The 26,589-nt window shown below is 47.9% G+C and overlaps 1 protein-coding gene across 8 annotated transcripts in view; it reads left to right on the forward strand.

The window, feature by feature from the left end:
• CUX1 (cut like homeobox 1) overlaps positions 1-26,589 on the forward strand; it is a 373,287-nt gene that overhangs the window by 329,857 nt on the left and 16,841 nt on the right. For 6 of the 8 annotated variants that reach the window (XM_066274464.1, XM_066274469.1, XM_066274468.1 and 3 more), the window contains 3 exons: positions 2,340-2,528; positions 8,688-8,952; positions 14,778-15,965. The exons of the other annotated variants lie outside the window; for them this stretch is intronic. In XM_066274464.1, the coding sequence (XP_066130561.1) occupies positions 2,340-2,528; positions 8,688-8,952; positions 14,778-15,459 (1,136 nt within the window). In that variant the 3' untranslated portion in view covers positions 15,460-15,965. Of the gene's footprint in view, positions 1-2,339; positions 2,529-8,687; positions 8,953-14,777; positions 15,966-26,589 lie in introns of those variants that run through there. 8 annotated transcript variants of the gene reach the window in all.

Consider the following 26,589-nt stretch of genomic DNA (forward strand, 5'->3'; position numbering starts at 1 on the left):
CCCATTCATGTCCCTATCAGTGATGGGGTTATAGCTGATAATGTTCATGTGCAGAACCCCACCAGTTTGTGCAACTTTGTTTTCAAATGCTGTGAAGCATAAATCAGTGCTCTGAAGGGTGAATCTTTTCGCACCAGACAGATAACTTGTGCCTGTGAGCAGGAACTTCCAGAAGGCACCCTTGACTTAGTGGTGAGAAGCAGTCTTCATGGTTGCTCTCACTGGTCGTAGCTTCTCTAGGAAAGGAGCTGCCTCCCCTATTGCAGTCTCTTAGTGGATTCATGAACATAGAGGAGCCAAATTATAGCTGAGTGAGGCAGCAAAGAGGACCCTTAATTGGGACTCGACTAAGGCAGTCTCTTAACCATTGGCCTGGGATCTTGGGGTACTCATGTGTTAATCTCTAATCTCTTGAAATCATGCAGGATATGTATGTGTACATTTCATCAGGTGGTGTCTGTAGCTTTCCCTGGGGTTCTCAAATGGGTCTGTGACCCAAAAACAATTGAGAGGCACTACTGTGAAACCTCTAGAAGGAACACATAATTTTCCAAGAATAGCTACTTGATTTTCCCCACACACAACGAGGTGGATCAAGCAAATACTAACTAGCTGTTCATATGTATCACTTTCCAGAACATGGCAAACGTCTTAGAATGAAATGAGATCCATGTGCCAGATTAAAATTAAGTAAAACTGGCCCTGGCCGGTTGGCTCAGTGGTAGAGTGTCGGCCTAGCGTGCGGAGGACCCGGGTTCGATTCCCAGCCAGGGCACATAGGAGAAGCACCCATTTGCTTCTCCACCCCTCCGCCGCGCCTTCCTCTCTGTCTCTCTCTTCCCCTCCCCAGCCAAGGCTCCATTGGAGCAAAGATGGCCCGGGCGCTGGGGATGGCTCTGTGGCCTCTGCCCCAGGTGCTAGAGTGGCTCTGGTCGCAACATGGCGACACCCAGGAGGGTCGCAACATGGCGACGCCCAGGATGGGCAGAGCATCGCCCCCTGGTGGACAGAGCGTCGCCCCTGGTGGGCGTGCCGGGTGGATCCCGGTTGGGCGCATGCGGGAGTCTGTCTGACTGTCTCTCCCTGTTTCCAGCTTCAGAAAAATGCAAAAAAAAAAAAAAAAAAAATTAAGTAAAACTTATTTTTAAAACCACAACAAAAAATTGGTAAAAACTTGGGATGCTTGTAGGCTAAACTAAGAGTTTGAAAAGTTAGAAAAGCAGAGAAACAAGTTTGCAAAATCAGTAAATGTATCTCTAAGTTAAAAGGAATGATTCTAAAAAAAATCAATCTCTCAAATCCATGCTATAAACTTTACTTGAAGCCCCACTTTTTACAAAGCAGGACCCTGCCATTTTCTCAAGTTACCTTATGAGCACAGGTGATAGTGTTTCCCTCTCACAGAGGGAGGACGTGAGGCACAGAGCAAATAAGCCGGTCATGCACGGTCACTCTGCCCCAGGTGTCATGCCCCATGCACTTTACAGTGCCAAACACTGGCCTCTCTCATCCCCATCTCCATTTTTACCTAATAAGTCCTGTTCATTTAAGTTGTCCCATCGGGTCATTCAGGTTGTGCCTGATTCTCATTTGTATCTTTAAAAGTGGTGGCCTCTCTTAACCTGCAGCTGAATGGCTCTCAGAGAAGTGAAATTTTCTTTTTAAGCCTCTGATGAGCACACGGCTGTGCTCTCCAGAGCGAATGCCCTCTGCTCCATGTGGGGAGCAGGCTGCCCACTACGGCCGGGAAAAGGCATCAAGGAGAGGCACTTTGAGCTCCACTCAACAGAAGCAGCTTAGACTGAGGGAACAGGCTTTAGAATTGGAAATGGCCTCCTTTTCAGAAAAAAAAAAAACAGCTGAGGAGCTCTTTCTCCTTCTCTTTCCTGCTGTGACCTCGGGTCAAGTGGCCTGTTTTCTCAGCAAGACCTGATAACCTTGCGAATGGTGAAAGGAGCTGGTGCGGACCGCCCTGTGGTTTGAGGTCGTACAAGAGAGACCTCCCTGTGTGCTACTTAACCTCCTGAGCGTGGGTTTGGGATTAACCACTCTGATAAATGCGGCAGGGGTGATTATCCAGGCCTCAGTTCATCCAAAGCCTGAAGGCTTTTTGAGAAACATTGTTGAATACAAACAAATGCAAGAGTAAAACTGACTCTGTCTCCAATGGAGTTTGTCACAAGTCTGGGTAAAGAAATGCTTCTATTAAGTGCTTGCTCCCAGCTGACCAGACTCTGGGCCTTTAAACCCCGTGTCTGATTTCACCTTGACACGTACTTATCCTTCCAGATCCCTGAGTCTCAATGATGCCATCTCTCTTGGTTCTGTTTTCTCCCTAGGTCAGCGCTTATTCGGGGAGACCATCTTAGGGCTCACCCAGGGCTCCGTCTCCGACCTCCTTGCTCGCCCGAAGCCTTGGCACAAGCTCAGTCTGAAGGGACGGGAGCCCTTTGTCCGAATGCAGCTATGGCTGAATGATCCCAACAACGTGGAAAAGCTGATGGACATGAAACGGATGGAAAAGAAAGGTAACTGCCCCGGCCAGTTGTCTTCTCATCTATAAACGCAGTTTTTTTGAAAGCTTTTGTGCAGAGCTGATGAGGAACATTGATCCATAACCAAGGGGCCATAGGCAGGGCAAAGGACTTTTTAACAGTGATCCGCCAAGGATGGGAAGATTTTTGCCTTTTTCTACCTAGCAGCCAGAACTCAAGGACATTTTAGCACTGAGAAACACTTTGGTAATTCCTGATAGCCACCCTAACAGTCACTGTAGGAGAGTAAGGCCACCAAGATATGAGCACCACAACACTCAGTGGTGGCTTGTCATCTTGTTTGGGTGAGTGAGATATTACAGCATTTATTGCACACATGTCAGGGGACTCCATATATGACCTTATTAGAGGTCATTAATAAATGCCTTTTTAGACAAGGACACTCAGATCCAGAGAAGTTAGGTGCCTCCAATAAGGTTGCCCAGCCTCAAAAACAGCAGAGCAAATTCCTGCTAGAACAGCTCTCCTGCTGTGACTTTACAATCCCAGGGCCATTTTCTTTGGTGCACCTTAATCCTCTCAAATGTTGATCAGCATTCCCTTTGTGTCCTGGAGGCTACAACATGGGAGAAATCCTAAAGGATCTCCTTGGTGGTGGGAAGTAATGCCTATTCTGTCTCATGGCTTGCACTCCTACATGCTGCTGCTCATTAGTGAGTCCTCCCCTCAGAGGGGACAGTCCTGGGTCACTGACCTGAAGTACCATGAGTACCAGGAATTCAAATCCCTTAGATGTGGAGCTCTGGTACCAACTGCTGGGCTGGCCCTAAGAAGCTGTGACTGCCCTCCTTAAATGAGCCTTGCAGAGGAGATCAACTAAAGAATGAGCATGGCAACCACCCATGTGGCCATACCTGGCCCCGCTCCCAGCTCACCTGAGCCCAGGCTTGTGTCCTTGGAATTCACGGGGGAGAGGCTGCTGTTCACCACCAACCAAGCACCCCTATGCTCACCCAGCTGAGGAAAGGGCTGGAACTCCAGAAAGGAGCAAGAGTCTCTGATGCCACCCCCAGGGGCTCGTGCGGCTCTTGTATCACAATTGACACTTCCAGTTACTGAGCACCTCCTATTTGCCAGGCACTGTGCTGCGACGTCACATAATCCACACAGCTGCGTCCCATGCGGATGTCATTATCCAGAAAAGATGAGTTTCTGGCATTATGAAACTTAACTCATTTCAAGAGCTGGCATAAGTAGGGAGCAGGTAGCCAAACTTGGGGCTGTCAGATTCAAAACTGATGCTCTCAGATATGTGTTCTGCACCTTGAGCTGAGTGCCTGCCTCAGGCTCATGTGCCCAGGCAGGCAGCGGCCTTCCACACCCTCGGGAGCCCTCCAGTGGACTCCTGCCTGCCCTCAGGTGTGTAGACCATGGTTCTGACACAGGCCTCAGCCTCCCAGGCAACTCCTGAGGCCTAGTGCCATATGACCCCCCAAAGTTTTCAAATTTTTTATTATAGGAAATTCCAAATACAAAAGTAGAATGGTATCATGAACCCAATATATTCCTTACTGAGTTTCAGCAATTATCAGTGCTTACCCAAACAATTTTAAAGTTTTTTGCGCTCTGTCAAAGGCAGTACTCTCCCTACTTGAGTTTGCTGAGCGCTGGGATCTCCACTACCCAGGGGCAGTCTGAACATCCAAGCCAGCCTTCCTGAAGGTCACCTCCTGGGTCCAGCTGGGGAAAGGGCTGGAACTCCAGAAAGGAGCAACATGGTCCTGTTGCTGCAGACATGAGCAGAGAGGCGAGCCCTGGTTCTAACATTCCTGGTGCATTTCTCCAGCTGGGCTAGTGGGAAAGGACCTCAGGCCCTCAAAGTAGATCTTGGGGTGAGGGGAGCCTCCACTCCTCCTTCCACATGGGCTCTGGGCGCCATCTTGTGTTACAAAAGAGTTATTGTTTCAGTGTGGCCCAGGCCCATCCTCACATCCCAGGTTCCTTAAGCAACTGTGGTCCCACTGTCTCCTCTCCCTGGCAGGGCTGCTCTCTAGAGAAACTTCACCAGCCCCGGTGGGGGACCAAGGCACCTGACCCATCAGACATAGTAGCAGGTGACCTGGAGCACAGGGCTTCCTATGGTCTCTGTAGACTGCTGGTCATCTGCCCAACAGGATGGGGCTAGCGGACAGACCGGGCTCTTTTCTTTCTGGCCTTTTAACTCTTTATCATGTTCATGGGGGGGCAGGTTGGCCTTCTCAATTGTTTCCTAGTTCTAATCATAAAATAGCAAGTTAAATAACTCCCTACCCCAAGTTTCTACATCTGTAAAATGAGGATAATAATGCTAACCTTTTCAGGTTGTGAGGATTAGAAAGAATATACCCAGAATAATAACCAGCACACATAAGTGCTCAGTAAATGATTATTAAAATAATAATGTATTCCTTTAAAATCGACGCAGATAAATTGTGATACCAATCTGCATCAGTAATCCAGACTAGTGCTTCTTTCTCTTCCATAAAGCTTTTGTTTCTCCCTTGAGTTCGAATCTTTTATTTCCCTTCCTTCATTTCTTCATTCCTTTCTTCCTTCCAAACCTTTCTCTACCCCAGTCTGCTTTCGGCTTTTTTACCCTTTGTGAGATGGCCCTTGCACCAGCCTGTGCACAGTCGCAAGCACCTGGACACACATATACAGCCCCAGCTAGTTCATGGGCGAGGCTCCTCTCTCTGGAGACTACAGCTGCACCCTGACAGTCCATAGTCTACTCCGGTGACATCTGAGACCCAAATGCCAGTGCTACTGAGGTGTAGCTCCACAGCCACAGCCTTGGGCCCTGTTCCCATGCTGTGGCCACCATCGGGCAGGGCAGCCGGTGTGCCCGAAACAGACTTAGGTCAGACCTCAGTCCTGTCACTTCTTACCTGTGTGGCCTCAGGCAAATCCTTCAACCACTCTAAGCTTCAGTTTCTTCATTTGTACAAAGGGATGATAATGGCCTCTCCCATGGTGTAACAGGATTAATGCTAAATGTTGGCTGTTGCTGCTGATACTGCCACTTTTAAAACTACATGCCATTTGAATTAAATATTATTTCTCATCTTCCTCCAGTTTTAAGAAGTTATAAAGACATTTCAGACTATTTCAAACTTGGCCACGTAAAAGATCACTGTAAATGATTCACTAGCCGGAGTGGCACAGTTGGTGATTAGTGACACACAATCAGAGGAGCAAATGAAGCACGGATCACACTGTGGAACAGAGAGAACTTAAAATGCAGGAATCACCTCTCGTTATTTTGCAGTCCACTCAGCACACCCCCAAGCTAGAGTCACACACCGTTCCTGAGCCTGTTGCAGCCACCCCCTCCTCACCACTCCTCAAACCCTTATTCCACGTGAAAATACCCATTAGCGCACGTGTATGCCCCTCGCCTCTGGCTTCTGTGCCGCTCTGCTCTCTCCTACTGCCCCTTCTGGGGCAGGTACTATTTCCCCAGCACTGAGCCCTGCTCCAGCCACTTCTCCACTCCCAGGTTAGGTCCCTGCCTTCTCAAAGCTCGTTCTAGCAAGCTCTGCCTTAAGTCCCCTTCTCATCTGCACCATCTACCTGCTCACTCTCGACATTTTCTCAAGACCGTGGCCCCTGGATCACACTGCCTCCCTCCATGCTCATGTCCTGCCTTGCCCAGGAAGACTTTATGACCCCGCTGACCAGAACATCACCAGAGCTTCAAGTTCTTTGACCTCCCCAACCCTCGGCTGTTCCCCAAATCTTGTTATCACCCTACCAAAATTCAGGTACCCCACTCACCGCATTCTCCCATCTTTCCATGTTTCCCTGTTCATTCCACCTTACCCAGGATGGCCCCCGGAAAGCCCCACCCATGCTTCCCCACAGTCTGCCCTCTGCTGCCTTTAGCTCCTTCCCCGGACAGGACTCCCTGAGCCATCACTCTATTACTCTCTGGCTGTGATACGCTACCTCTCACTCCTTTCCATTCCTCAGCCCTCTGCAAACCCCAGCCTTGGTGAGTGCCGCCAGTCTTTCCCTCCCATCCTCCTTGGCATCTGGGACCTGCAAGAGGCTATCCCAGGTCTTCCTAGGTTGGTGCCACCTCAGATTTGTATCTCCTGCTTCATTGGGGTCCTCTGTGCTTCTCTCCCTACCCCTACCGCCATTTCTCACCACTCCGGCACTCTCAAGACTCCTTTCCCATCACTTCTGATGTCTTCCTACTTCATAAAGAACACAAAGGCCACCAGCTTTCCCCACTCAGTCCCTATAAAGTTGTCTGTATCTCTGCCTATCCTCAGGCACCTCTGGTGACTGTCTTTCTCAGCCGTATCACCACTGTCTCTCTCTGTCATCTCTCCCCCCCCCAACTTAAAAAGCTTTTTAGCTGTCTCTCATCTTTAAAGACCCATCCTCAATTCTATATTCCCCCTTCTAGAAATCATCCTGTCTCTCTCTTATCTTTTATAGTTAGGCTTCTTGTGATATAGTAATTCATTCTCATTGCCTTCACCTCCTCACCTCCCATTCACTGTTAGACATATTGCAGACTGGCTTCTGCTCCTGCAGGTCCACTCTTATCTGTTCACCAGTGTCCCCAGTTATCTCCTAAACACTAAACCCAAAGGACATCCAGGGTTCTTGTCCCACATTCTGCAGCACGATGCTGTTGCCCATCACTTTGCTCCTCCCTCTACTGCACCAACGTGTCCTGGTTTTCCTCCCATCTCTCCATTCCTTTCATGGCTGCTACTTCCTGGGAGTATCCTCTGTGTGTGGATGTTTTCCACACTTTCATCCTCAGCCCTTCTGTTTCATCAGTGCCATTGACATCAACTACTGTAATTTCTATTCTAGTCGTTCCAGATTCTCGCTAGCCTAGATCATTCTTCTGAGCTTAATACCTATTTATCCAACTGCTTACAGAACACCTCAATGTGGATAACCCAGAGGACCATCAAACTTCACACTTCTTTTTTTTTTTTTTTTTTTTTTTTTCTTTTTCACCGAAACCACTCTGGGCAGCACCTCGGGGTTCAGCCCAGTGATGGTTCCTTTTCTTTTTTTTTTTTTTTTTTTTTTTATATTTTATTTATTAATTTTTAGAGAGAGAGGAGAGAGAGAGAGAGAAGGGGAGGGAGGAGCAGGAAGCATCAACTCCCATATGTGCCTTGACCAGGCAAGCCCAGGGTTTCGAACCGGCAACCTCAGTGTTCCAGGTCGACGCTTTATCCCACTGCGCCACCACAGGTCAGGCAAACTTCACACTTCTAAGACAGACCATCTTCTTCTTCCTTTAATCTGTTCTTTCCTTGGTGCCCAACCCAAGACACCACCTCGTCTCCCACACTGGAGTCCAGGGAGCCATCCTCAGCCCTCTCTGTAGCCTATTGAATCAGACAAGTCCTGTCAGTTCTACCCTTAGTATCTCCGTAATCCACATGCTTTTCTCTCAATCCTATCACTGCTGCCTTATTTCAGGTCTTTATCATTCTTCCAAGTTCTTCTCCCTCAAACTGTAGCCAGAACAGCCTTTCAGAAACAGCTGATCACATCAGTCCCTTTATGAAAAGATTTTTATTTCTTCCCATTGCCTTCCAGACAAAGTTCAAACTTTTGACCTGACCTTGCTCTGCCTTAGGTCCAACAGTTCCTCCTATACCACTGCCACTTCCATGTACACACACACACACAGCACACTTTAACCATGCTGTTGTGTGGCGCTTTGTCTTTGCACCTGCTGTCCCCACTTTCTGAACCAGCCTCCTGCCATCTTCGACCTCATCACCTTTGTTTTCTGATCAATCCCTCCTTGTCCTTCAGGATTCAGTTTAAACCTCATCTCTCCTGGGAACCTCCCCTGACCCCTCCCCAGGCTGACCTGAGCAGTTTTCCTTCTATCTGTCCCCCACTAAACTGATAGTCATGTAGGAACAGAGGGGAACTGCCCATCCTAGCAGATCGTGTCCTTAATGAGTGTGTGTTGGATTTCAGAATGGTTCTAGTCCAGGTGTTTTGAGATGCTCTTGGAAGAGCAGGGCAGAAAAGTTTGATGCCACAATTGACACAAAAGTAATCTTAATTCAATGGTGTACCGTGTACTGTGGGGTCAGGGGCTTGGGCAGATCTCACAGCTGGGCCTGCACCTCAGTCTGACTTCTCTCCCTTCCTCAGCCTACATGAAGCGGCGACACAGCTCAGTCAGTGACAGTCAGCCCTGCGAGCCCCCCTCCGTTGGCATTGACTATAGCCAAGGCGCAAGCCCCCAGCCCCAGCACCAGCTGAAGAAACCCCGTGTGGTGCTGGCTCCTGAAGAGAAAGAAGCTCTGAAAAGAGCATATCAGCAAAAGCCATACCCGTCACCAAAAACCATCGAAGAGCTCGCCACCCAGCTCAACTTGAAAACCAGCACCGTTATCAACTGGTTCCACAACTACAGGTATGATCCTGGCCTCAGCCCAGTAAATCATGGCTCCAAGAGAACACACTGTCAGCCCTTGGGAAGAAGTTGGGCTATACTGCAGGGCGTGGCTACGAATGATACACGGGAAGTGATGTTCAGTATACCCCCTGACATACTGGGGACTGAGAACTTGACTGATTCTCAGTGGTTTGGTCAGTTAGGTGGTTTTTATATTCTTTTATTGGCATTCTTAACTCCAAAGATGTAGGGTCCTGTAATTAGAGACAATCCACATCTATGACAAGGAAAGTGTTTTAGCCCTGGTCAGTTGGCTTATTGGATAAAGCATCAGCCCGGCATGCAGACATCCCAGGTTTAATCCCTGGTCAGGGCACACATGAGAAGTGACCATCTGCTTCTCTTCCCCTCCCTCTCCCCCTTCTCTCTCTCTTCCTTTCTCACAGCCAGTGGCTCAGTTGGTTCGAGCATCAGCCCCGGGCACTGAAGATAGCTTGGTTGATCCGAGCATTGGCCTCAAGTGCTGAGGATAGCTCAGTTGATTCGAGCATCAGCCCCAGATGGGGATTGCCATGTGAATCCCAGTTCATGGTGAATGCAGGAGTCTGTCTCACTATCTCCCCTCTACTCACTTAAAAAAAAAAAAAATAGAAAAAAAGAAGAAAAATTTCTCTAACTTATATAACTTAATAAGGGAGAGTGCGGCCCTGGCCGGTTGGCTCAGCGGTAGAGCGTCGGCCTGGAGTGCAGGGGACCTAGGTTCGATTCCCGGCCAGGGCACATAGGAGAAGCACCCATTTGCTTCTCCACCCCCCCCCCTTCCTCTCTGTCTCTCTCTTCCCCTCCCGCAGCCAAGGCTCCATTGGAGCAAAGATGGCCCAGGCACTGGGGATGGCTCCTTGGCCTCTGCCCCAGGCGCTAGAGTGGCTCTGGTCACAGCAGAGCGACCCCCCCCCCCAGGGGCAGAGAATCGCCCCCTGGTGGGCGTGCCAGGTGGATCCCGGTCGGGCGCATGCGGGAGTCTGTCTGACTGTCTCTCCCCGTTTCCAGCTCCAGAAAAATACAAAAAAAAAATAAGGGAGAGTGTAAGCATTCATGGTTCAAAAATAGTGACTTTTCTTCTTTTTGGATGCTTTCTCAGGATCTTTTACAGTATTGTTTTTCAAACTACTATAGTTAGATTCATTTTTTAATTAGATAAATTCAGTAGTGTGACCCTAGCCAGATAAGTGAGTTGGCTAGAGCATTGTCCTGAAGCACAAAGATTGCTGGTTCAATCCCCAATCAGGACACTTACAGGAACCGATCTATGTTCCTATTTCTATGTCTCTCTTCTCTCCCTTCCTCTTTCTCTAAATTAAAGTGTGTGTGTGTGTGTGTGTGTTTAAGAAATTCAGCCTGACCAGGTGGTGGTGCAGTGGATAGAGTGTCACCCTGGGACAAGTTCACCAGCTTGAGCATAGGGTTGTGGGCTTGAGTGTGGGATCATAGACATGACCCCAAGGTCTCTGGCTTGAGCCGAGGGGTCACTGGCTCAGCTGGAGCCCCCCAATCAAGGCACATTTGGGAAAGTAATCAATGAACAACTAAGGTGCTACAACAAAGAATTGGTGCTTCTTATCTGTCCCCTTTCCTGTCTGTCTATCCCTGCTCTCTCTCTCTCTCTCTCTCTCTAAAAATAATAATAATAAATAAATAAATTTAGTAGTGTAAAGCCCTTTCTTTTGGGAAACTTCATGAATTATGAAGATTTATTGAGCATCTACTAAGCCTCCAGGCACTGAGTTAAATGTTTCAACCAACACTGTATCACTCACTCCTCACACCTATATAATGGATATAGTATTACCTGCATTGTACAGATGAAAAATACAAAACTCAGAGGGGATGAATAACATTCCTGAGCAGGGAAGGGCTGAGTGCTCTAGAGCAAATAAACTGAGGTGACATACTTAGATTAGATCACTGAAATTCACTGAAAGATAATGAATTGTTGCTCATAGCTCTAACCAAGGCTCCCTACTGCTGAAAACCAAGAATTTCCAGCAGCCTAATGGAAAAGCTGCAGAGTGTACCCTGGCCAGCAGGCAGTGATTGACACTTAACTGAGGCCTGGAAGAGAATCTGGCCCAGCAGGACCAGGGGAAATGGTTTTGGAGGTGTTTTATTTAATTAGCAGCACCTTTATCCAGATATTCTGTAATCTACAACTTCGTGCACTGCTGCCAGAGATATAATACCTGCATTAAAATGGACCTAACTTGAAGACTTGAAAGTACATATTCAAATGTATCTTTGTGTCTAGAAGGTGAAAATAACACCTGGTAAGGAGAGGGTCACTCATCTTGCTGGCCTCCTGACAGCCATGGTAATGCCCATCACGTGGTGGGCAGTGGGTCATTATGGAGGAGCAAGTTCAATTATATGCCCTTGGCAAAAATGGAGAAAGGGGAGAGAGGAAGAATTAGTCATAGGACCTCAAAATTTAGTAAATGAGCTCACTCAGGTCTGTGGGTCTAGAGGAGATACTTCATAAATGCTTTCTTTCAGAAATAACTCCACAACAAAATATGCTGGACTATGGGAGAACAAAGGGTGGAAGTTAGTTTCAGCTATGGATCTGGAAGAATATCCTGGAACGTATGAGATGTCAGGGTCTTGAAAGAACAAGAAGAATGTTAGAAGCCACTTAATAGGTCTAATAAGAAATGAGCACCATCAATCTGTTGAGATCTTGCCTCCAGGTATATCCTCTTTTTGGCTCAAACCCTCTTTGTGGCCAACTTACCCACAGAGCTACATACAGGGACTGGCACACAGTAGTACTCAGCACACATCACTGAATATGGCTAATTCCTAAGCAAGAAGGCAGTTTCTTACATTCTTTCCATAGGAATAAACAGCAGACATTGATTTGATTTGATTGTGACAGAGAGAAGGACAGATAGGGACAGACAGGAAGAGAGAGAGATGAGAAACATCAGTTATTCGTTGCAGCACCTTAGTTGTTCATTGATTGCTTTCTCATATGTCCCTCAATGGGAGTGGGGGGGGGGGTACAGTAGAGCAAATGACCCCTTGCTCATGCCAGCCCTCTGTGCTCAAGCCAGCAACCTTAGAGTTTCAAACCTGGGCCCTCTGTATCCCAGTCCGACGCTTTATCCACTGCGCCACCACCTGGTCAGGCCAGACATTGATTTTATTTTCTGCTGCCCCACTGGAACCCTCATGCAATAATGCTTAGATCAGTTATTGCTCCCATCATAAAAATAAAACTTTACCTCCTCTTACCCTTTCACCCTAAGGAAATTAGAAATATCTTAGAATGACCATTTACCTAGGAATGAGATCAGGAATGCCTGAACAACATACCACAGAACACATGGTCTGGAAGAGCAGATCCACTCAGTAGAAACTCTTCTGAGACCTAAAAGCCATGGTGGCATATGAACCTTACACGACTTGTCTGAAAACCAGATCTGCTCCTGGGGCCTTGTCTTTCTAGACCAGAAGATAATATTCTTTATAGACATAGAGACAAGTCTAGGCTAAGAAGGGAGATGTTGCCAGTCTGTTGAGCACATAATATAGGGTGGGGCAAAAGTAGGTTCGTGGCCTGACCTGTGGTGGCGCAGTGGATAAAGCGTCGACCTGGAAATGCTGAGGTCGCCGGTTCGAAACCCTGGGCTTGCCTGGTCAAGGCACATATGGAAGTTGATGCTTCTAGCTCCTCCCCCCTGTCTCTCTCTCCTCTCTCTCTCCTTCTCTCTCCTCTAAAAAAATGAATAAATAAAAAATTTTAAAAAAAAAGTAGGTTCATGGAACCTACTTTTATTTATGGAAAATAATAATAAATAAATACAAGAATAAACTGTGTTTTGTATACTCACAACTGTAAAACCCCCTTTTGCCCCACCCTGTAGGTTCTCAGATCAGCAGCCAGGTGCAATGCTGCCAGCCCCATTTTACAGAGAAAGGTTATATACACTGAGCTGGTGAGGGTGGTGGCCTGGATCCATGCCCCAGTCATGAAATTGACCCTTTCCTCCTCCCAGCTCATCTACCTCAGCCTTAGTACTTATAATTCTGTCCTTCAAAATGCAGCTACATAATAAGAGTAGTTCCCTTTTGGTTTTTTTGTCTACTTTGTGTCCAATATTATACATTAACATTTTATTTAATCTTCACATCTCTGCAAAGAAGATATAGTTCTTTGCATTTTTCAGATACGAAAACTAAAGAGCAGAATGGTTAAGGAAATTATCCAAGTTGCACAGGTAGTAAGTGACAAATCCAGAATTCAAATCCAGGTTTGCCCTGTTCTAAAAGTATGTGCCCTGTTCTGGGCCAGTCTGCCTCTGGGACTCAGAGTTAGTACTTGGTGGGCCTGTGACCTAGCTCAGACCAAACCCTTAGCTGCCTGTCTAACTTCCCACCTCTAACCAGGGTCGGATGAGATTGGGTGTTCCCCCAGCTGGTACTTTTGGTTGCCAAGGGGCTTTAAAGCCAGTGAAGATCAGGTTTGCCCTCCTAGTGTAGTGCCCAAGAACCTGTTGACAGGAACTGCCATTTCACAGGCTCCCACGGTAGCCCCAGGGAAGGAGGAAAGTCTTCTGTTAACTCTGCGAACTTGTAGGGAACATCAGGACCTCAGGCTCAAAAATCACCTTCAGGAAAAGAGTCAGAGCTTACCTTGTGCAGGGAACAAATAATTATGCAGCAGATAGCTACCACCCTAGCTGATAGACTGGACTAAATCTGACTACAGCCAGATCCTCCTTGGCTCCAACTCCTGCCATATTCAACACAGAACCTGACATATAGTGAGGTCTCAAAAAAAAACATTACCGTTATTGAGTTATATGTACTGCAGGAAATATTTTCCTACATTCCCACTCCAAGGGCTTTTGCAGGACACTGGACTTGGGCAAATTTACCTGAGTATGCTTTACCACTAACAGTTGGCTTTTTCAACCTTTGAATAAAAACCTAGCAAGACTTCTGATTGAGCCTAGTCCTGTCAGCATGATGGGAGGAGAAACTCCGGCACAAAAAGACTTAACTGCCCTTTCATCATGTCTCCAGGCACTCCAAAACAGGGGAGGCCAGGGACCCAGTTGTTTCCTTCAGACCCAGCAAAGTATTTGAGCACATTTTCCACTGTCAGCTGCACTCAGCTTGATTAAAACATGCTTGATGTGTTGGAGCACATGTTTGGTCTTCTCCTTTCAGAGGAGGGAATTAGTTGACACAGAATTTGATAGACTCCCACTTCAGCCTTGACCAGATCCCCTGACCTGTGGCTCAGAGCTGGACACTGAAGGTTTTACTTTGGGCCCTAATAATTGGTTCTTTCGGAGTCCTGATGAGGAAGCAGTGGTTATTATTCTACCTACATTTCCATTTCTTCAGCCAGCAGTTATTACTGTATATCATGCTAGGCCTGGGTGTGTGCAATGAGTCAATGGGACCTGGCCGAGGTGGGGTGAGATGGAGATGACATTAGCTAAGTAACATTGCTGCTCCAGCCCTAGTGGTGGACTGACATTCCAGCTAAGGGACAGCTTATGCAAAGGCCCAGAGTTTGGGAAACGAAGTGGGGCTTTGCTCAGGCTGCTGGCTGGGGCCGGGCAGTGACTGGGACTACCACCCCCACCGGGCCAGGAGCTCTGGCTCCCCTCACTGGGTGGTAGGGGGGTAGGGCCTAGGGCCTGCAGGCTAGGGTAGGAGTGTGAGAGCGGGGCAGGGCAGGGTGGCAGGAGGCCCCAGCTCCAAGGGAAGGGGCCAGTGTCCACCTGCCCACAGCGGCCACCTCACGTGCCCTCCCTGCTTGTGTCTCGTAGGTCTCGGATCCGCAGAGAACTGTTTATTGAGGAGATTCAGGCCGGGAGCCAGGGCCAGGCCGGGGCCAGCGACTCCCCCTCGGCCCGAAGCAGCCGGCCAGCGCCCAGCTCTGAGGGCGACAGCTGTGACGGCGTGGAGGCCGCCGAGGGCCCGGGCGCCGCGGACGCTGAGGAGTCGGGCGGCCCCGCGGCCGCCACCAAGTCTCAGGGAGGGTCTGCCGAGGCAGTCGCGGCCCCGGAGGATCAGGAGGAGGCGCCGCGGCCGTCGGAGACGCCTGAGCCGCCGCCCTCGGGGACCCCGGCCCCGGACGACGCCGAGGAGGGCCGAGCCCGGGCACCGGTGCCGCCCGAAGGCGCCGCGGACGGCCCGAGGCCTGTGCCAAACCCCGCGGCCGCGCCGGCCGCCGGGGAGGACGCCGCTACCTCAGCCGCCCCGCCGCGGGAGGGCCCCTGCCGGGCCCGGGCCGGCGCCGACAGGAGTTCCGCTTTGCCAAGCACCAGCGCGCCGGCGGCCCGCAGGCCCAGCTCGCTGCAGACCCTCTTCGGCCTCCCCGAGGCGGCGGGCGCCAGGGACTCGCGAGACAACCCCTTGAGGAAGAAGAAAGCCGCGAACTTGAACAGCATCATTCACCGCCTGGAGAAGGCCGCCAGCCGGGAGGAGCCCATTGAATGGGAGTTCTGAGAGGCACCGCGCGCCCAACCCGCCAGGCTGGGCCGGGCCGACCCGACCCGACCCGAGTCAAGTCCGGCCGAGCTGGGCCGAGTCTGGCCGAGCCAGGCTAGGCCGGGCCGGACCGGACCGGGCCGAGGGCGCGCGCAGATCCGGGCCTGGACCGTGTTGCGCACTTACTGCCCTGCGGGCCACAGGGCAAAATCGCCATAGGCCAAGGTGCATATAGAAAACAAAGGAGCATTAAGCCCAATCTATGTCGTGTTTTCAAGGAAGAAAACGGAAATGTGTAGTCGAGCTTTTTTGTACCCTGAAGTGTTTTTTTTATTGCCCTAAGTGATTTCCACAGGTTCTGGAATAACTCTTACAGCTTTGCCTTGTGCCCTCCTCTTTCGTGTGGGCTTTAAAAAAAAGAAATCAAACCCACATATTAAAAGGGGGCTTTTTATCTGCCATCTAATGGCTTCAGAGCGATAATACACTATTATCTTCTTAAACCAGGAAAAGGGGGGGGGGATTTTTCAGAAAAATTAAAAAAGAAAGTTTTTGTAGCTGTTCAGTTGCCACTAAGAGATTGCACAGTCAAACCGACTCTAAACACACTAGTTTGGATTCCTAAATATTTTCAAGTAAAGAATCTTCTCGTTTGAAACTTTGAATCAAAATAAAACACATTTACTCCACATATTTTTTAACAAAAAGAAAAGTCACATCAGGAAAATAACTGATTTTGTGGTAGCTGACGTAGTGTTTTCTTGTACGTGAATAGAATCCTGACATGTAGTGCACATTGATCCATAGCTTTAACTGACTCTGGGCTTTTGCTGCCCAGGGTCTGTTTAATACACTCCATTCTAGGCCAAATCAGGACAAAAAGAAAAGATCCGAATTTAGGTATTTTATAATCTGCTTTTTAACCTCTAACCGCAGAGCACGCTGATCAGACCTCATATCTCGGAGGTTTAGGAGACAAGTTAGAACTGTAGCATGTACCCGTTCATTTTGTTAATTTATGGTGTCTACGTCTGTGTTAGTGCGTCTGCACATGTGTGAGCATTTAAAGAAAAGAGGAAAGAATAGGCTAATAAGGTCGCAGCCGACAGTTCTGGGGCCACATGGGGCCCACCCCTCACAGACAGCAGTCTTTCCTTGGCACGGAAGGCACCACACCTCACACCACTCTCCCAGGCGCCTGATGGACTGAGCCCCACCAGGGGACGCCGCTCCCTGGACCTGGGCAGGGCTCTCGCGCACTCTCTCTTTCCCTCTTCCCACCACAAGCACTGATGACTGTTGAAGTCGTGGGAAGCTTCCTTCCCTGCAGAAGAGAGAAGGTGGCAATCTGGGCTCTGCTCCCACCCCCATAGAGATGGCCCAAACTGACACCAAAACATTGATGCTCTTCACTTCCAGACCAGACCATTGACCCTTCATTCATTTTGCCTCTTGGAACGTTCTTTTATGCAGTCTTTTACTTAGTCTTTTAGGGCAGTCTAAGTACAAATCAAAAGTCTAACTTGTCTCTGATTCCTCCTGTTGTCTATGTGTATATGCGTGAGAATAGAGGCGGATGAGAGTGTGTGTGTGCGTGTGTGCAATTTTATACGTCTGTGTATTTTCTTAAGTACCTGTGCACACATAGAGTGCATTACTGCCACCTTTTTTCAATAAGCTGTTTTATCAGTTATGGCTTCTACAAGTTTGCTAATTTAGACTCCTTTATTGCCATATCTTTAAACTAACAATAGATGATTTCGGTATATATATTTTTTTTTGCTTATTTATAGGTGCTGTATTTTATTATCTGATTGTTAGGAAGGGATGAAAGGGGCAAATATTCTTTAGAGGGATAGACTGCCGGCAGTATTGGGTATAATTTACAAGATGTAGTTGTCATACTGTATATTACTGATTGAAAACTTTTTGACCGTATTGTGTATCATTGAAACTTTTGTCTTAGGTCAACATCTTTGGATGACATTTTAATGGTGCATTCATTATTTCTTAAGTTTAATTAATATTATCTTTTTTGATTTGGGGGTGGGAGGGAGTTATAATATTAGAGGTATGCTCCCGCTATTACACCTCAGTGTGCTTGTATTAATTAACTTGTAGGACTTTGACTGTAAGATGTGAAACCACATTTCTTGCATGACGTTTTAGAAATTATATATTTCATTTACAGTCTTTTAACCTGCAACTGCAGCACTTAGTTCAAGTTTTCACAAATTTAAGAGTCACTACACTAAAGACAATGCCTTTTCATGAATGAGAAGTTTCCAGAAGGCTCTAGGAGGCTGTGAGGCAGGTCGTTTGTCTTTTGATGGTTGCATCATCTCTGAACTTGAAATCTGGTTCAGCGAGAATTCAAAATGGAGGAGCATAGGGGGAAACAGATTAATATCTGGCTCATTTCAGGTGCATTAAGAAGAGCAAGTTTGCATTAGTGACCCTTAGGACAGTGAGTAGCAGAGCCCCTGACAGTACTGTGGTGTCCTCTCCACGTAAACCTTGAGGGAATCTTGTCATCATGTGTGATGAATCACTAAATATCTGATTTTCATCAGAATCAAAAGCAGGGAGTTAACAGAAAATATTAGGGTAGTGTTTTAGTTTTAAAGGCATGACTGTTATTTACGGAGGTATTAAATCTGAGTAAAATGAAAAATTATAAATTTGTTCATCCTAGTGGCCAAATAGTAACAGTCTAAAACAGCCACCTTGGCTCTTCCAAGCAATTTAGTCATTTTGTTGTGTTGTTGTTGTTTTTTTAACTAGGATATTGTTGATTTCCATTCTGTCTTTTTTGCCAGACTTACATCTGGGTGCTCGATACAATCAGTTGGTTAAATTTTGCTTGCAGTTCTATATTTGTATTTTTTCTCTATTTATGTTTTTTCATTGCTATCCCAACCCTATGCTGTTTTGTGTTTAAGCTATCACTGTCTTTAATACTTTAAGAGCTGCCACTAAACAACAGAAACCTGTTGGTGTGTGGGGGGGGGGAGCATGCCCCTCCTCATTGCGCCCCTCAGTTTGAGTCTAAGGGTTGATCTTTCATCTTGATAAGCAATATTCAAGTGCCTTGAACAGCATCTGCTCCGTGGATTTACCTTCAGCTGGCTGGCGTTCCAAGCAGTCGCTCCCACAGGCAGCCAACCCCTCCTCTTTATGCTCCATCAGTTTAAAAAGCTGATTTGTACCTCTCCCCTGGGGAAAACGGTTCCATATAAAACACTAACACTTAATTACAAGCTCCATTATACCATTTTAAATGGCTTCTTTTTGTTAATTGGAAGCAGTGTTCATAACTTAAGGTTTTTGCCATTACTTAGCCGGCTAAGTGGAGGCTTAGCGTAAAATCAGTGTTCACAGCAGCCTCCTGACCCTTGGTTCCTGCCCACGCTCTCCTGTGGTGTCTGAGGTGGAAGGTGCCCGCTTGCTTCCACCACCCAGCTCCCAAGTGACCACCTCCCTTGAACTTCCAGATCAGTCAGGATGTGTGTGATTTCTGTCCACCAGACCGCTCTTCTTTAGAAAGGATTACCACAGCCGTTAAGTCAGTTGTTCTCAGAGCCGACTGGCCTGAGGAACATCACAGCACGCAGTGGCTTATGATCAGCAGGCTGCCCAGGGATGCAGGCTCGGGAGAAGTCTCCAGGAAATGCCAGGATCTTGACTTGTGTGACTACTCTCAAACACTGGCCATTATGTCTGGGAAAGTGACTAAGGCCAAAAGATAATGGTTTATGATCTCCCCGTACTTCCAAAGCACAAATGCCTCTCTGCCCAGTCTCCTCCCTATTGGCATCTCTGTTTTCTCCCCGTTTAAAAACCATCCTGTCTGATGTGGATGCTCAGTGTGCTGGTTGGTGATCCAGACCCAGAGTGCAATGGAGCTTTGGACTAAGTGTTCTTCTCTGCTCTCTCTGGCATGAGAAACCCTCTACACCCCAGGTCCAGCTGGCTAGCTCCAGGAGGAAGGAAACACCCCATCTGCCTCTTTGGCCAGAGCACATCAGTCATGCAGCTCATGAGCAAACCAGGCAGAAGGCAGGTTGGACTTTAACCCAAGGGAGTGCTCCAGTGTCAGCTGACTCCCCTAAGACCGTGCAGCAGTCACACCCTGAGAGACTGGAGCAAGAGTCTCAGGCCTCAGGAGGGTGCCTTCTCCGCTAAAGTTGGACTGGGTTTCTCTGTTCCTCCTGAGCTCACGTCCTTTCATACAGGGGAAATCAATGAACTCTGTTGACATTCTATGCAATGTTTTTCATTCCTCGATTTTAGAAAAACGATCCCCCCTGAAATAGAGGGGCCAGGGGGAGTATACGCACACCCTGAGATCAGCACAATGGTGACGACTAGACCTGGAGCTGGGGGACAATAGCCTTTGCCTTAAATGCACTATGACAGGCACCTCTCAACAGACCTAGAAAAACAAGAGTCTGCTTGTAGCTATCCCAGGCTCCTCCTTTAAGAGTTCAGTAAACCAGCCATGTGGGGGAGATGTAGCAAGGTGAAGTTCTGGCACCCCTTCAGGCCGGAGGTTTGGCTCTCTCCCTGAATGTCCTCCCTTATTGTCATAGCCCTTCTTTGTCCCGTCTACCTCACTAACCCATGTTCCCATTTGACGTCACTCCTCACCTGACACCCCTTGGAACTGTGCGGCAGTGGGCTGGGGAAGAGAAGAAGCTAGAGGCGTGGCATCCATGATCTTGGCCTGGTGCACAGACATCTTCTGAGCACAACATGGACAGACAGCTGTGCTCTGCAAGGCACATGGATTTTTCTCTTGACTTCCACCTGCTCTTGAAGATCTGTCAGCTGTTTCCTTGGCAGGCAGGAGCAGTCTCAGGCCTCAAAGGGCCTTGTCTTTGGCCTGCTTTTGCTTTCTGCCCGTTCCTGCTCAGCTGTTGAGATCCCTCACAGTCATTTTTCTTGCCCTGGGCTGCCCCCTAAATGGCCACGTGAGGACACTTCCTCGGGTTTCTACCTGGCATTGGGACCTCTGTCTTTATTGTCTCTGGCACTGAGAGGTTATGACTCCAGCTCCGCTGTGACACTTCTTTGGAAGCATCTGAAAGGAGAGGATATGGCATTCTCCAGCCCGCTTGCCCAATCTTCAGTCACATGGCCCTCTTCCCAAAACAATATGCCAGTTTCCACCCAGTACGATAAACCATGTTCCAGGGCTGCTGGTTGGATGTGGGTCTATCCATCTTTGTGGCCAAAGTGTTCTTGTGGAAAGAATTGGGAAGTAGGAGCCTAAGATTTGTACCATCACCATGTACTTGGACATTTACCAGGAAAAGCTCGCATGTAGAAATGCCCCAGTGATTCTGCGGCTTCATTGGGCCTTGATGGGAGTAGAGGAGCCTTCATGACCCACAGGCACAGCTTTTGCCCTGAGTGGCAAGGTGGTGGCCTGGAACTTCAACGTGATGTAATTCCCATTGCATTGAATGGCAGGCTGACCAGCTCCCTGGCTTGCTTGCTAAAAGAATGGTCTGATTTGACAATATTTCCATTCCCATCAGTTTCTGCCTTTTAGTAGATGAAACCTACCAGGGAAAAAATACAGGGAAACAAGTTCCCAATTAAAGTTTCAGAAAGCTCCAGCCTATGAGCCCCTTAGAGCAATGCTGAAAACCGAGGACAGGTTGTGGGGAATGGCCAGCTGAGCGAAAATGGGCCCCACGCCAAAGTCTTCCTGCCCCAACAGCTCCGGCAGCCTGTGAAGCTCAGGCCTGGTCAGGGAAGAAAAGGGAAATGCAATTCCCCCCCTCATCGGTCCCACCTGCAGGAACTGCCCCACCCACCCAGGCTCAGCTGCTTCCACCACATCCTCCCCTCCAAAGATACTGTGTCCACACCGACAGTGGCATCATATCCATTTTCATTTCTGGATGAAGTGACATTTAGCTTTAACAAGACATTTCCAAAGCGCCTAGTCTCCTCCAAAATGCTAACTTTAAAAGTTGGGCATTGTAGGCAAAGAATCCTAAAAAAAAGGCTAGTGAGAGAAAGACATTAGGCTATTCATAAATGTGCACTTCCCCATCCCCGTTATTAAACTTCTAAAATACTTGTAAGTTGCTTTTCATGATCATTTTAGTTTATCCGATACTATTAAAAAGTATAGCCTGTCTTACTATAATTTCTGTAATGTTAGGCTTTAATTTCTACCACAAAATATGCTATTTGCTATGTATCAAGCTTTCTGTGATCAGAAAGGAAAGGTGCCTTATATCCCAATGTCACGGCTACATCCCTATGGAAAATAATCAGAAGCACAGTGTGTACGGAAGCATTGGGACTTCCGTTGGTGAAACCAGATTCCCGTCAGCAAGACACATTGAAGTGGCATGGGGCTGCTTTTGTTTTATACTTTCTTTTTTCTCCTTTCTCATTTTCCTTTTGTCTTTTTTTTTTTTTAGTTTGCTTTAAACAGAAAGCACTTAAATAGATGACTGTGTAAAAGCTCTGTGCAATAGAAATCATTTTTCTTCATTTTTAAGAGATAATGTATTGCACACCAAATGAACTCAAAGTAAGCTTTAGACCAGGATGATTCAGGTTGTGGATGAGTATGTTCACTGTAGTTCCGTTTATTCATGAACTGAAGGGAAAACAGGCTTCCCCAACCCCTACCCCCCCCCCCCGCCCCCCGTCCCTTGCCCCTAGCTCGCCTCTTGCTGACCACCAAGCTAGGCCTGCAGGGCACTTGGCCAGAACTGCTGGCTGGGTGGTAGGGTGGGGGTGTTTGTGACTCAGCAGCTGAGAACCTCTCCAGTATGAGACCACAGCCATTCCTTCCAGCACTTAACCTTTTCTTGTTGAGATGGATTGACTGCTACTGACCTGCCAGCGTGCGTGAGGATAATTATAAAAGGATATTTCCTTGAGGAAAAAAAAATTATTTCTATCCTCTTCTATTTATTATTAGGTTAATCATTTAAGTACTTATCAGGAGTATATTGTTGTTTTGTTGTTGTTGTTGTTGTTATAAATGCTTTTTGCTATCACTCCAGTGGTTACTGTCTTCTGCCTCCTGCCCTCCCCCCCCCCAATAAAAGAACCAAAGGGTCTGGGGATTTGACTGGGGGGCAGAGGGGGCTTCTCCAGCAGGATCAGATATCTCTCTCCAGAGTAGCCACCCAGAATATGGTGGTCTCCATATGTCTAACTTTTTAAATGAGAGTTGATGAACAAAAAATATGCCAGAGGGAGGAAATGCCTAGTTGAAGAACATTCGTGGGAAGAGTGGCAAAGGAGACTTAGAAACGCAAAGTTCAGTTCCCCAAAGCCTCCTAGAGCCTCTGTGAGACTTCTGGGTTCATGAAGTTTCAGTGAGCCCTGGTCAGAGAGGGGGCACCCTGGCCAAGACTAGACTTCCAAGTGAGAGAGTGGTTTCTTGCAAGGCTCATATGGCTTGACATGTTTTAGTTAACTTTTGTTGTTTTTCTTGCTTACAAATTTGGTCAAAACCATCTTTCAAAACAACAGTGTTTCTTATTTGGGCTTCAGGACCCACACCAAGGAGGTCATGGGGGAGCCCCTCCTCCCCTTAATATGGTTAAGTGTGGAGGAAGGTTAGATGTAGGCGGAGCTCTGAGCGGCTGGAAGCACAGCCAACAGGAGACTCGTTTGCTTGCAATGAGGTGCGAGGGTCAAGTGGGGCTTGGCCTCATGCCTGTGGGCTCACTCCCATTGGCACAAGGAAGGAAGCTCCCCCAGGCCAAGGCAGGGAGGAGCCTCCCCAGGTGGAGCCAGACAGCTGCCTCTGCTCCCAAAGGGCCCACGACCCCCGACTCAGTTTTCATGCCATGACTTTTCCCTTCTCTGAAATCATTGGAGGTCCCGATTTTGTTCTTATCTCTTTGAAAGAATGGCCTCCAATAGAATAACTGCCCTCATCCCCCCCAAAGGGTTTTCATATCTCTCTAGTCTATGCATTTCTCTCTCTTGAACCGTTTTCTGCCTCTTTCCTTGAGAAAACGGGCATCTCATGTCCCACCAGCTGAGACCCCTCAGAAAAAAATGCTGTGCATTTTGGAGATACGAGGATTTGTTCAAAATTTCTAAAGCATTTGAGAATAGCTTGTTATAAAAGTGGGGAAGAAAAAGGTGGTCTTCCCACGTCCCTTTCCACTGAGTAAGACCTAGCTCTTTGCGATTGTGCAATAACTACTTGCCTGCGAGCGGGTAGCCACGCTCCTGTCCAGACTACTAACACAGCACAAGCCAAGCGCGCTCGCGGAGTGGCGGACTTCTTCCGGAGAATTCTTAATAAGCTCAGCTCCCCCCAGTGTATTGTGGTGTCTTACATTTTAGCAGTATTTTATATTTTCTATAACGCACTAAGTCTTAGGTGTTTTTAGAGCTTCTTTGTTAATCCTTACAATCACAGACTTTATTTTAAAATCCTCACTCACAGAGACCCAATTGACCAAAAAAAAAAATTTTTTTTTTTTAATTTTTTTTTTTTTTTTTTTTACAAATAGCTTTGAGAAGCCTCTGCTGTGTTGCTGTGACCCATCTCTGGTAACATTTTATTTCTTGCTATTTGTTTTCAACATTAAGAGTCAAAAGTTGATCCGGCTGGCATGGGGGTGGGGGAGGCACCTGTCAGCCCCTCGGCGTTGTCCCTTCTGTCTTTGGTTAGCCATACGATGTTTGTTCTCAGCACTGTACAACGGTCCCTATATGATATGGAGAAGCAATATCACTGTATGAAACTCACACCATGTATTATTATTATTCACTAGCACCCTAGGTGTGATAATTGAAGTAAATATCTTTTATACAAACACAAGAATGTGTGGGTCGTTTTTATTTAAAGTGCTCTGGCCTGAGAAGCAGCAAACACTGTCATTCTGGGTCAAAAGGCACCTCAAAAATTGCTCTTCCGAGGTAGCCGTTCCTCCTCCACCACATGCTTCCAGTGGTGCGCGGCATCTGGCAGGCACCAGCAGAAACCTGGGCCTGGGTAGGGCGCATGCTCATCTGGGCACCAGCGGGCCCTGCTGTACACTTCTCCATCCAGACATACAGTACCTGCTCCGAAAGTGCCTTTGTCCCCACTTGCTGTTTGCACCCTTAACTGTTTGGTTGCAATGGTGGCCAACAGTGCTGGGAACGGAAGCAGCGCAGTAAATGTGTCCAGGGCCACAGCCAGGTATCTCCGCCTGGCCTCAGCCTGCTCTGAGGGATTCTCTTCCTTTGTCCTTGACTCCTGGTGTAAAGAAGGACCAGCCAAGGAGACCTGTTAATGCAGCCAAGTGAGTTAGTTCCCACAGAGGAAGAAGGAACAGTGTGTGGATTTCTGGAATGATCTGGCTCCTGAGAAGGGGTCTCTCCAGCCAACGCTTGAGGCTGGAGGTGGGAGAGCCCTTGGAGTTGGCTACTAGGTGGGCCACATGCCTGTGACAGGTGTTTCTCATCTTGAGATCTTCGGGGTTGGAAAAGAATCGCCGTCCTTACTGATATGTGAGCCACTGGGAGGTATTATTTTGTTGTGCATTAATTTGTAGTTTTCAGAATGTGAAGCTCCCACATGTAACACAGAAATATGAGTTGAACTGGATTCAAACCTCCTCCAGTGGGAGATCCCAGAGCCTGGGACAGTCTCAGTGCCAGGTGCTCCCAGCAGCCCCAAATCTCATCTGGTCCCTCAAGGACATAGGTATGTCTAAAGCTGCCTCCAAATGTCTGCCGCCCCCACCCCCAGATGGGAGAAATTAGCATGAAACCACTGGAGCTCTATCAGTTCAATAAGCTAAAGTCTAACTCAGCTAACATTCTTCTGCTACTCCTCTGTTTGCTTATTTAGGTATGCCCCACTCTTTAAAGATCCACTAACTAAATTAAGATATAAAATATATTTTAAAAAAAAACCCTGACCGGTGGTGGCACAGTGGATAGAGCATTGACCTGGGATGCTGAGGTTCCAGGTTCAAAACCCCAAGGTCACTGGCTTGAGCACGGGCTCATCTGGCTTGAGCGTAGGCTCACAAACTTGAGTGTAGGGTCACCAGCTTGAGTATGAGATCATAGACATGACCTCATGGTTGCTGACTTGAGCCGAAGGTTGCTGGCTTGAGCAAGGGTTCACTGGCTCAGCTGGGGCCCCTGTCAAGGCACATATGAGAAGTAATCAATGAATAAAGTGCCACAACTATGAGGTGATGCTTCTCATCTCCCTGTTTCTCTCTCTCCCTCTTCTCTTTCTCTCTCTCTCTCAAAAGTAAATAAATAAATAAATATTAAAATGTAAACAAAATTAAAAAGCACCTAGCAAGAAGTCCTTTTACCCAGAAAATCTCCTCAAGTGCTTTTAAAGTGAGAATTAATGAACCAAAATGGCAGTTGCACATGGTTTTCCAGGTTGATTCTGTGTTAGTAAACTGCCAGGTCCAGAAGGGGCAAAGGAAGCTGATTTCATGTTGTGACTGTAAGTGGGCGACGCCCCCCCCCCCTCAGGCAGCCGCTCTGCTTCGTGAGTGGCCCTTCTCCTTGCCCTGTGGTTAAGTGGGTCTGAACAAAATGATGTGTCTTATAGGATGCCCTGAGGAAACACAATTGCAGATGTACAGGGTATGGCAAGGAGATGATATAATTATTGGAGTGAGTGAGTGAGTCGTCTGCCCTGTTCCTGTCTGCTGTATTTAAAGGGGCCTCCGAGTAGCTGTCTTGGGGCATGTTTGCTTCTTCCTCCGTGGCTCTGGCATGGCGGCTCTGGGGGGGCATGCAATTGACTGGTCTCTGCCTCAGCACTGCACTGGTTCCTGGGGGGGGGGGGGGTGGCTGGTCTGAGAACCCAGATTATGACATAGTGGTGGGATGGGGAGGGGCTGTTCATCAGGCTCTTGATACGAGGCCCCCCGGCCTGCATGGGTGAACTATATTACTGGCAATGGGAGATATAGCCCATGCCCAGTCTTGGACAGGCAGTCAGAAGTTCCGGCCTTGGAACTCAGAAGCTTGGACTCTCAGAATGTCAGTAGAAAGAGACTTTTCTTTTTTTTTCCTCCAAGCAAAATGTTTTGCGAACAGGTGATGTAGAGCTGCTCTGTTTGGGGTGAGAGAGGAGGGGTGCTCCTGGGCATTAGGTTGGAGGACCCCATTCACTTTCCAGGAAGC

This window comes from Saccopteryx bilineata, chromosome 4, assembly GCF_036850765.1.
Source record: "Saccopteryx bilineata isolate mSacBil1 chromosome 4, mSacBil1_pri_phased_curated, whole genome shotgun sequence".
Classification (NCBI taxonomy): domain Eukaryota; kingdom Metazoa; phylum Chordata; class Mammalia; order Chiroptera; family Emballonuridae; genus Saccopteryx; species Saccopteryx bilineata.